At 47.7% G+C, this 11,330-nt stretch overlaps 4 protein-coding genes across 4 annotated transcripts; 2 read left to right on the plus strand and 2 right to left on the minus strand.

Moving 5' to 3' along the window:
- Positions 1-1,902: 1,902 nt before the first annotated feature.
- FIESC28_04106 (uncharacterized protein) lies at positions 1,903-4,613 on the plus strand (the record flags this gene model as incomplete). Its single annotated transcript, XM_031158253.1, has 4 exons — positions 1,903-2,040; positions 2,086-2,429; positions 2,488-2,759; positions 3,412-4,613. The coding sequence occupies 4 exons, from the start codon at positions 1,903-1,905 to the stop codon at positions 4,611-4,613; spliced, it is 1,956 nt and encodes a 651-aa protein (XP_031017702.1).
- An 84-nt stretch (positions 4,614-4,697) lies between these two features.
- On the minus strand, positions 4,698-6,287 carry FIESC28_04107 (uncharacterized protein; the record flags this gene model as incomplete). The annotated part of the gene is made up of 1 exon (XM_031158254.1): positions 4,698-6,287. The coding sequence occupies one exon, from the start codon at positions 6,285-6,287 to the stop codon at positions 4,698-4,700; it is 1,590 nt and encodes a 529-aa protein (XP_031017703.1).
- A 1,170-nt stretch (positions 6,288-7,457) lies between these two features.
- On the minus strand, positions 7,458-8,761 carry FIESC28_04108 (uncharacterized protein; the record flags this gene model as incomplete). The annotated part of the gene is made up of 3 exons (XM_031158255.1): positions 7,458-7,516; positions 7,568-8,608; positions 8,653-8,761. The coding sequence occupies 3 exons, from the start codon at positions 8,759-8,761 to the stop codon at positions 7,458-7,460; spliced, it is 1,209 nt and encodes a 402-aa protein (XP_031017704.1).
- Positions 8,762-9,124: 363 nt separating this feature from the next.
- FIESC28_04109 (uncharacterized protein) lies at positions 9,125-10,669 on the plus strand (the record flags this gene model as incomplete). The annotated part of the gene is made up of 1 exon (XM_031158256.1): positions 9,125-10,669. The coding sequence occupies one exon, from the start codon at positions 9,125-9,127 to the stop codon at positions 10,667-10,669; it is 1,545 nt and encodes a 514-aa protein (XP_031017705.1).
- Between the last annotated feature and the right edge of the window lie 661 nt (positions 10,670-11,330).

The following is an 11,330-nucleotide window of genomic DNA, read 5'->3' on the forward strand; positions in this document are numbered from 1 at the left end:
TGGCGTCGGGCTTTCTTCATTAGGTTCAACTAGGCTTGTCCTATACAAAGCGCCATGCCCCAGACTATGGACAAATCTGTGCTGCATGACTCTTGCGCTTCAGCTACGGGACATTATGACTCTTTTTTGTCTCTCTTGAATCTGATACTGAGGGTGTCGCGGTTGAATCAGCATTGATCCTCCGTTGAATCAGGCCAAGATAACATTAATCCTACAGGCATTATGACCGAAATGCAACTCTTGATCCCACAGTACCAGTATACGCGGTATCATTTCAGGGTTCAATTACAAAGGAATCAATCCCCTGTCCATTCCCACGTTTCCCACACTTTGGGGACCTCGGTGCCGCAGGACCGCATTGCATTTAACCAACCCTTGCTGTCATCTCCATTTCACATGCCTCATAGAAGTATGGTTTCCGAAATCATGATGCCATGTCCGTAGTTTTCCTCCGTAAGAATTTCCACTCCAATGCAAGGCTGGCAGCAAACATGGGCTTGTTCCTCGGGACGTTTCAGCCATGGCCAGAAACAGACCTTCCCTCCGATGATCCCATCGCTTCGTTGCATTGTGACCAGAGAGCCGGTAACCTAGGCTGTTCTGGTCTGATCAATTAAACTTTGTTCGCTTGGTTTCACAATACGAATTGAGATGTCAATACCGACGTTAGCCAAAGGGTTAACCAACTGAGGGTATTCTAGAAAGAAGTCAACCAACAGAGGATGTTTTCTAGAATGCAATCAACCAGATGGCTTTCTTAGAGTTTATTCTTCTACCGTTTGATGGCTGGGCTGAAACAAGTGTCAAGATAACGTTTAGTTTGGACGAGGGTCCTTGCGTCGGAGATGTGGCATGTTGGTGCAGATATTTGAGTTTGGAGGTGAAACGGGATACATGAGTCGTTTCTGTCAGGTACAGGTACAGTGACGGTGAGGCTTTGTGGAGGAATGGTTGAAACTATGGATGTCTCTTGATGACGTGGATTGGTTTCTTGTGGTGATGATTGTGATGTGTTAGTTTAGGTTGGGTTGGGTTGAGAAAGGGCTCACTCGTTGATGTAGGTTAGGTTATGGGTGACATGTCTTTTGCTGGTCGTCTCTTTGGAGATACGTACAGTTCCTGGCTACGAGATGGTGTATCCAAAGAAATCGAGATGATTGTTTAGCATGGCTTTAACTCAATGCTATACTTTGAGTTCCCTCGGTCAAAACACGGCAATAAAGAGGATCGCCAACTGCATCGTCGTGGTTGAAGAGAAGAGACCCTTCAAAGCAAACAAGCGTGTATATTAGCCTCTTTTATGATACTCAGACAATGCTATTCGCTAATGGTTTACAAGTAAAGTTCTACCGGCTGGCGATCGAGTCTCGGGTAGGTTCTGGAATAGCCTCATAAAATGATCCACTATCGCTACCGCATCACAGGAGGTCTTTGTTGCATAGAACCAGCATTTCTCGTCCAATGAGTCTACTCCCGATCGCATGTTTTGCTGTGACATATCCGCCCGCTCAGCAATCTACGGCTGTGCATATGCGGGCTGAAAAGGATGATCTGGTTGGCTGCACGTGGCTCATGAATGCCCAGTACGTTTATTTCCCTAATTCAACCTTTCAATCCTTGAGAGCAAAGGTCATGTTAGATAATGCTCTGTTTTCAATCTTGTTGTTGGAGGAAGGCAAGCCAGGGTTGCACAGGTATATGATAGACGGCTCATTGCCTTTTTCCGCCCTTTCTACTGGTTGGGTGGCACATGCTTCGCAGCAAGGCGTTTTCAGCATCAGCACAGCCTGATCAGGCTTTAATGCTACTCACCTCATCTGAACCTTTGGACTTTATCTCACCTTAAAATCTCACCATCCGGATACATCCATCTTCGTTCGCCAGCATCAAGATATCATCAAGATGTCGGGCTTGGAGGTTCTAGGGGCTGTTGCAAGCTCCATTGCTCTGGTGCAAGCAGTAAAAGGGACTCTCAAAGCTGTTGACTTCTTGCGCCAGAATTCCGAGATGAAGAAGCAGTGCAACAATCTGAGGAGAGAAGTGAGTTAACATCAAACTCTTGGTGAATTAATATTGACGCGATAGCAGATTCTCATTATTGAATATTTCATCATGCAGGCACAACAACAGACTTGTCAAACAAACCCAGCACAACAGCTTCTTGGGTCAGCGGAGCACCCTTTGGTCTCTCTGGCGACAGAAGAACTTGAGGATATATTGAAGGAGCTCAATGAGATCGTGGAGAAATACTCGCACTCTCGTAAGGCACATGATCCGAAGCGCTATACTGATAAGATGAAGTGGTTCACCGAAGCGTCCAAAATCGAGGAGCTTTGCGATAGAGCTCAGGCGACAAAGTCGAACCTGCATATGGCCATCACATTTCGAGTCTCTTCTATGGTAGATAGAGGCAATATGCGGCAAGAAGTGTGAGTTTTTGAGGTACGAGTTCTTGAAGTATCCTCCGGAATTGACCAACCGAGACAGGCTATTTCATCGCGTCACACAGCAGTTGACTTCCTACACGCACGGATATTTCAATGAACAGAAATCCTTGAACGGGATACCTGAGACAAGCTACACGATAGCTCGCCAGCATCGAGTTCAAGAGCTGGAGGAGCAAGGCATGGTTGTCTCGTCGAGATCAAACAAGGGAAAGTTCGATGCCCAAGGAGCATCCCCAAGCGGAGAGTCCAATTATACTGCTCTCACCACCAAAGAAGAGACTTTTATGAGTGTTACAACAGTCCAACCTCTAGGTACACGCACATGCAGCCTTGCCTGTCAATGTCGCTGCCACCGAAATTCACGAAAGTATGACGGCGGCGCATGGGCAAAGTCTATATTGGGATCATGGCTCGTCAGATATGATTCCTCGGGCAGTGCCTGTAAAGGCAGATGCGGGACGAACACGGGGGTCAAACTTGAGTATCGACTACCAATGTGGCTTTGGGCTGGAGTTGTCTCATTTGAAACATGTCAAGGTCCGAGGTTGAATATGTCACTGCGCCCGTGCAGAACACTTGGACGCGAATCGGTTGTTTTCTCCATGTTAGAGCATCCCTCGGCACTACAAGAGCATCTTCGTGAGGGCTATAAGTACTTTCCGGATGACGTTCATCCGTTAGGTATGAGTTTATTGAAAGTATGTCCGCTGACTCTCACACAACACTGGGGTAGAGAGCTGACAATATGATCGTAGTATTCCATGGGCAAAAATTGCTGGAATAGCGTTGAAATTTTGCTTAACCTGTGGAAGAGCATACTTCCATACCAAGGGCTGTCGAGGTTTGTTAATCTAATAATGAATTCAGAGTTCACTAATGAGAATCAACAGAGACATTCGTCACGGGTTTATGAGAAAATACAATGGCTATGAAGAGCCTCCTGATATACTACATATCATACTAGAAAAACTGTCATCTCTCATACCTGATTGGGACGAGGATCGCACAACCGACATCCATTTGGAAGCTGCAAACCCGGAAGGAACAGCTGACGGGATGTTGAAAGCCTTGCAAAAGGAACCGTGGGCTATCGATGAGCAGGATGAGTGTGGAATGTGTCCCATCCATCATGCTGTGCGCGAGGGAAACTCCGAAGCTCTCGTTCTCTTGATCATGGCCGGAGCCAACATCAATCAGCGTTGTGGTCTCGGACACACTCCTCTCTTATGGTCTGTATCCCATCGGCAAGAGGAAGCAACAAAAAAGCTTCTGGAGTATGAAGATTGTCGCATTCACGTGAATGACTTGGTTCTTAACGGAGCTACTGTAATACACTACGCTATAGGCCGTAGTTTCCCAGCAGGTGTCCGTATGTTACTTGAAGCCGGAGCGATGACCAAGTTGCCCCGCACACCCATTTACACCCCGCCCATCATGCACATTCTTGGATCTGAGACAGATCAGGAAAGTGTTGATGAGATCGCTGATCTTTTGCTGATGCATGGAGCCGACCTCGAAGAAAGAGATATCGATAGCAGGACACCAATCATATCAGCGATAACATGCAGAAGTATACTGGCGCTGCGCAAACTTGTTAGTGCCGGGGCATCTCTGAAAGCTATGACCTCGATAAATCATAATATTCTTCACAGTGCTGCTTTTGCTGCTGATGTTGAGATACTGGACTATATTACGAAGCTGGATCTCACCGGCGTACAAGTGACGCAGCGAGCAACTAATGGCGACAACCCCTTGCGAGTATTGTATTTAACGTGGAGCCGTCCTTTCTGGAGAGTAACCAAACATCAGCCCCAGTTAAGCTCCGCAGCGATCGAAGCAGTTATCACCTTCTATTTCGACTTGCTGATTCCTGAATTAAGACGGCATATATCAACCATCGACATGCTTCTTCAAGCTGTCAAAGATAGAGATTCATCTACAGCAACCGGCATACTGGATCAGCTCATCGAGAAGAACGTCAAGTGCGGAGAACCAGATCTTGTGGGATGGTACAGAGGACTGAAAGGTTACGTGTTCGGTGGCGACTGGGACCATCTAGCGGATGTTCTTGAGGAGGAATACGACGAGACAGACGAGAAGATCGAACGAGCGAGAATTGCGAGAGGGAAAGCGATTACAGACCCAGAGATGGAAGAATTTTTCTGAAAGGATGACGTGGAGAGCTGATCAACAAGAATACCAATGTACAACTTAATCTATTCGACATATCTACTTATATACAGCTATATATCAATGCTTCTCAGGCACATCGACCGTTCTTGATTGGTCATCCTCCCCTTGGCCATATAGTATATGATCAGAGACGTCTTCAATTCTCAGGAAAGTCTTGTTTCCCTTGACAAACCAGAAAACCAGTGAGATAATAAGCATGATTCCAAAAACGAGAATGGCAAAGTTCATATCCCCAAAAGCTGGGTTCGGTGAACTTGGGAAAAAGAAAAAGACTGTAGTGATGACAGTGTAGATGATGGAAACAGTGTTGAGTGCTGGTCCGAATCTACCCAACCCAAACTCTCCTCCTGAAGGGAGCTTGTCTCTGCCAACGACCATCAAGACAGCAATGGGGATTGCGTATGAGATGGTGAGGGCGATGGTGCTAACACTCAGGATAGCATCGAGGGTTGTGCTTGAGAAGAGATACAAGAGTCCAACAATGTTGATGATGACTCCTTGAAGGATCAGTGAGCGAGCAGGAACCTCCCAGTAAGGATCAACATGAGAGAAATACTCTGCAAATGGTAGGCCTCCATCTCGGGCGAAACTCCAGGTAAGTCTCGAGGAGGATGTCACGATTGAGATACCTTGACCGAAACCGTTGAAGACGAATAGAGCGATCAAGACAGCTGCACCCTTGAGTCCCACAATGTTCTGTACGACTTCGATGAAGGGGAAGCCAGAGGGGGGATCCAGAGTGGTGTCGAGATCCTGGATGCAGAAGAGGGTGGCAACAAGGAAGATGAAGCCTGAGATGGCGCCGAGAACAATAGCCATCACCATTGTTCTAGGTCCATTTCGTCGAGGAGCTGGGATCTCCTCTACCATGTGGATGACAGAGTCGTAAGCTGTCAAGCCATACGCAGCTTGTACAAGACCAAGGAAGAAAACCACGCCATCAGTCCAGCCTTGATCATTGATCCATGCTCCAAAGACGAATTCTGGCGATTGATATTCGAGATTCGACTTTGTTCCAACGAGGATAGGAAGGGCGAGAGAGAAGGTTACAAAGAGACCAACGAAGCCAACGGCGATAAAGTTGTTGAACCAAGGGAGGAATTTCTCGGAGCGACAACCGACGTAGTTGACAAAGGTAAACAGAATATTGATTCCCGTATACACAAGGAACTTTACCCAGCCGTTGTTGAGTCCTGTCCATGAAGGGTCGAACATAAGCTTCATCGACAAGACAAAATCCGCCATGAAAGCAATCTGCGAAGCAGAAAGACACCACCATCCAAGAGTGCTGATGAAAGCGGTCATATAACTCATAAACCTGCCCATCTCAGTCCTCCAAAGCTTCCCAGTCCAGTACGCCTGTCCAAGCGCGGTAGGCATAGCAGAGCACATCTCACCGAGCGACATGGCGATAGCCAAGTTACACAGACATACGAGGACGAGACCCCAGAGACATGTTACTGGTCCGCCGTTCTGGATACCTGTTGCGAGGGCTTGGGCGCAGACGGCCCATGTTCCGAGAATACAAAAGGCGAGGGAGAGCATGGATGTCATGCTGAATTTGCGGGAGAGGGCTTCATTGTGGCCAAGGGCGGCGAGGTCTAGGGCGTCGCGCTCGGCTTGATTCATGGTTGTTGCTTTCTCCATGGTGGACCAGAGCTTGAGTCGATGGTTGAAGAAGGATGGAAGGTTGTGGGCATTCTCTGGCAGACAAAGCACCTGAGGAGGCTGTTTGACGATGTAGTCGCTTGATGATATGGTGATGTGTGTAGGGACATCAAACCTTTATATATAGATGCCTGTACGTACATCTTTATCTTTACCCCAGATATTCGCCGTTACATGGGGTCGATGCTAGTTCCAAACACTCCGCATGTGCAAAACATTGGCCGTAATCAGTATAGTGTGGCGGTTGGCGCTTCCAAGTACAGCATAGGATAGACGTTCTAGCGGGAGGGTTGTTATCAGTGCAGCACATCCTTATCAGAGATCCTGCATATGCGAGTCCACTGTATACGGGACAGGCATTGTAATTGGGAGTTGGTGCATGATTGGGTTAGGTAAAGGGTGTGATGAAAGATATGCCTTGTTACCGGTATCGCGGAACAGGGTCTAGAAGATGTTAGCGGCCGAGGCTCCGATTAACGTTAGAAGCTGAACAATTGAGTGTAGTATACGACTCAATTGATGGTTGAGGGCATCGTAAAGTTGCAATTTGCGTACCCCATGGGGAAGATTCCTTGTAGATCAAGTAAAGCAATTCATCACGTAACAAGCTCACATTTCCTCATCGCAATGACCTTTTCGTGGGTTTTAAAATTGGGACTTGAGGATCTGATTTGCAGGGATGGGCACCCACTCACTTAGAGATGGTGCTTGGACGGATTGGGAAAGTTGGGGCGACAGCTGATAAGAAGTTGAATTATTGTCTGAGTTATTGTTCAGGTGTTGCCGAGTTATTGTTCAGGTTACGGAATGACAGCCGAAGTGACGAATATGCTTTTGTATTTTGAGCTGGTTGCTAAACTCCTAGAAGCCCTTTTCAGGGTCAGATTGATCCCCCTTCGCTTTCATTTTGACAATCTTTTCTTCGTGAACTCTATTCGAGTTAGTCAATTGTGATAACGTCGAGTTGGGCGAGAACTTACTAAATGCTGTACACGGCCCCCTTCCTCCACTTCAATCACGTCCTCGACGCGGTGTTTCTCTTGCAAATCGATCCCAGTATGGTAGACATGCCTTGAGATTGGTCATATTCTTTGGAAATATGTCCCTCCTGACCGCAGTTTCGGCAAACCCGACTACTCCTCAACCCTCTTAAGCAATCAGGTCGGCAACGTTCATGGGCATCTCATCGATCTGGGTAGAGTAGTACACTAGAAAAGTTAGCTTCCGTAAACAGGACTATTCGATTGGACTTCACTTACACTCGATATCTCTCAGGATGCGCACATCTTCGGTAGTAACAAAGTTGATAGCAACACCCTTGCGACCAAATCGTCCACTTCGTCCGATACGGTGGATGTAGTTCTCTCGGTTGCTAGGTAGATCGTAGTTGATAACTAGACTGACCTGCTGCACATCGATACCACGAGCCCACACATCGGTCGAGATGAGCACTCGGCTGTTACCCTGGCGGAAATCCTGCATGATGCTGTCTCGCTCCTTTTGAGGCATGTCACCATGCATGCTGCTGACGGTAAAGTTGGCCTCGCGCATCTTGTCGGTCAACCAATCGACCTTGCGACGGGTGTTGCAGAAAATGACGGCTTGCGTGATGGTGAGGGTGTCGTAGAGATCGCATAGGGTGTCAAACTTCCAGTCCTCCTTCTCGACGGCGATAAAGTATTGCTTGAGACCTTCGAGGGTCAATTCGTCACGCTTGACGAGAATACGGACGGGATCGGTCATGAACTTGGTGGTCATGTCGAGAACATCGTAAGGAAGGGTGGCACTGACGACCACGACCTGGGTGGCAGGGGGGAGGTATCGGTAAACATCGTAGATCTGCTCTCGGAATCCCTTATTGAGAAGCTCATCAGCTTCATCCAAGACCAACATCTTGATGTGTCTGGTTCGAAGATGTCGTCGTCGAATCATGTCTGCGACACGGCCGGGGGTACCAGAAACAATGTGCTGGCCATAATCGAGCTTGCGGATATCCTCTCCAACGTTTGTGCCTCCGATACAAGCGTGGCATTGCACGTTCATGTAGTCACCCAGCGCCATGACAACAGACTGGATCTGTGTAGCCAGTTCTCTAGTCGGTGAAAGAACAAGAGCCTGTGTCTCGCGCACTGCGGTATCGATGACCTGCAGCATACTGATGGAAAAGGTAGCAGTCTTTCCGGTACCGGATTGAGCCTGGGCAATAGTGTCGCGACCCTTGCAGACCTGAACGATGGCTCGAGATTGAACAGCGGAAGGAGACTCGTAACCGTAAGCGTAGATACCGCGAAGGAGGTTTTCTAGTTCTGTTAGCTAGATCATCAATCACAAGCTTGCGACATACCCTTCAGCGACATAGACTCGAAAGTAGGATGAACGGTGACCTCCTTGGAGGTGGAAAATTCCATCCTCTCATCGGCCTTACGATCAATTCCTCCAGCGTTTTCAGCCATGATTGCGGTTTTGTTTGTGATGATCGTAAAAAAATGAAGATCACTTCGTAGTAAAGGTCAAAGTTTTGGAGTGTAACTTTTAGTTGGAGCAAAGACGTAACGCGCAGCGCCGGGTATACTTCGGTGGAAAGAACCTGGGGTTCAACAAAATAAAAAAGCATGTTTGGCTGCTCATGCTGACTCATTTATTTTGGCTGCTAATCTGCTGTAGTTAAGTTTTCTTCGGCGCGCTCAAACGCCACTGAACTCGCGACGAAGCTCCGCAATTTTTAAACATCAAGCTCATCTTGACATTCACTCATTCATCGTAGATTGTCATATCACTCTTTTTGACGGTCAAGAGCTTTCACTGCGAGAATCAAAATGCTCGTCCTTGAAGAGCAGCGTTACATCCATGAGGATCTAGAGCGTCTTGAACAAGGAATCGCTGATCGCATTCGCGATGAGCCCAGACATGTGAGCATCTCCAATTCTTTACAGATTCGTCCGCTAACAGTTCAGATTCGTGATCGCCTCAACAGAGATCATGAGATTTCCCAATTACTAGACCAGATCCAAGTTCAATCTGGTACCCTTCTCGACATCTACAAAGACGAAAACGGAGTCCGAGCACAAGAGATTCAACAGATCGGTACTGGCGACCCATTCGCAGAGTTCTACAAGCAGCTCAAGGATGTGCGCGAGCATCACGAGAGATATCCTCACGAACAAGCGGAAAACTCGGAGCAGCGATACAAGGTCAGGAAATCCGATGGAGAGCCCATGCCTTCTATTGTGGACTCGCTGTTCTCTGGAGAGGAAGCCTACGGACGATTCTTCGATCTCAACGAATGTCACGAAGCGTACCTGAACCTTCCTAATGTCCGACGACTCACATATCTTCAATACCTCGAGAACTTCGACAACTTTTCTTCAGCGCATGGCGGTGTCACACGACCGCACAAGTTGACGGATCAGTACTTTAAGTATGTCGGCCAACTAGCAGACTACCTCGAGAGCTTCATGCGACGAACACGGCCGCTGGAAAATGTGGACAAGGTTCTCGCTTCTTTCGATGACGAGTTTGAAACAGCATGGGAGAAGGATGAGATTCAAGGTTGGGAGAAAGATGCGGCTTCGATGAATGGTACCGCCAAGGAGGCCAGTACACCGGATGCTGTATGGTGTGAAGATTGCGAAAAGGAATTCAAGAACGAGAACGTCTTTAAGAACCATCTTACAGGACGAAAACACTTGAAGGCGGCAGAGCAAAGGAAACAGCGTCAAGACTCGACTCCTACCACCGACGCAAACACCTCTTCGGCAACACGACTAAAAGAGCGCGCGGTGGCAGTCCGAGAGTATAGAGTAAAGCGACTAGCCAGCGCCATGAGCACCGAGCGAAGCGACACCAAAGTCAACGTGGAGCGCAAGCAAGGCATGACAGAGCGCGAGCGAGCCCAAGAACTCGAAAACATCTTCAACAACGACGAAACACCCCAAGAGACACAAGAAGAAGGCGAAGGCGAAGACGAGGACGGCGAAGAGCGAATCTACAACCCCCTCAAGCTCCCTCTCGCCTGGGACGGCAAACCCATTCCCTTCTGGCTATACCGCCTCCACGGCCTGGGCGTCGAATTTCCCTGCGAGATTTGCGGAAACTTTGTATACATGGGCCGACGTGCGTTCGACAAGCACTTTAACGAAGCGCGACACATTTACGGACTCAAGTGTCTGGGAATCACCAACACGACGCTGTTCAGGGACATTACTGGTATCGCGGAGGCGTTGTCGCTTTGGGAGAAGATTCAGAAGGAGAAGAAGAGGACTACGGTTGATGAGGGGAGTGTGGTGCAGATGGAGGATGGAGAGGGCAATGTTATGCCTGAGAAGGTTTACTATGATTTGCAGAAGCAGGGTTTGCTGTAGGTGTATTATATGGCGGATTTGGCAGACTGTGTCTAAAATATATTGGCGTAATTATGATAGATTGTTAAGTGGCTGATGCGACTTGTATACCTGACTTATTGAGATTTGACTTCACTGGAAGTGGTCTATTGATAACAACCATTGAAGAAGGGTTTACCTTGGGCTTATAGCTGAAAGAGCAAGACAAATCATGATAGATTAATTCTCTAATGCCATGATCGCAATATTTGACTGATGAATCTTGAAAGGGGCTTCTTTGCATCATGACTTGATTAGTCATTCATTCCATCGCCCCTCCAACTCACGCTCACACCAAGTAAACACCATCAACAAATTTTACCTTCATCGCAGCTATGACACAACTTCAAAGACCAATTCCAGCCCTGTACGCGGTATATGTTCTCCGCTCAACAGTTCGCCATGCATCATATTACATAGGTTCAACGCCTCATCCCCCAAGACGACTGAACCAGCACAATGGTATATCCAAGGGAGGCGCTGTACGAACGGCAAAAGACAAGTTACGACCATGGGAAGTCATCATGTTGATTACAGGATTTCCAAGTTCAATCGCAGCTCTCAAGTTTGAGTGAGTTTGAACCTGAGTTTTGTTTGTGTAATGCTAATGGCTGCAGATGGGCTTTGACAAATCCTCATTTGA

Source organism: Fusarium coffeatum (genome assembly GCF_003316985.1).
Source record: "Fusarium coffeatum strain FIESC_28 chromosome Unknown BRIP53273_contig_84, whole genome shotgun sequence".
NCBI classification, from domain to species: Eukaryota; Fungi; Ascomycota; class Sordariomycetes; order Hypocreales; family Nectriaceae; genus Fusarium; species Fusarium coffeatum.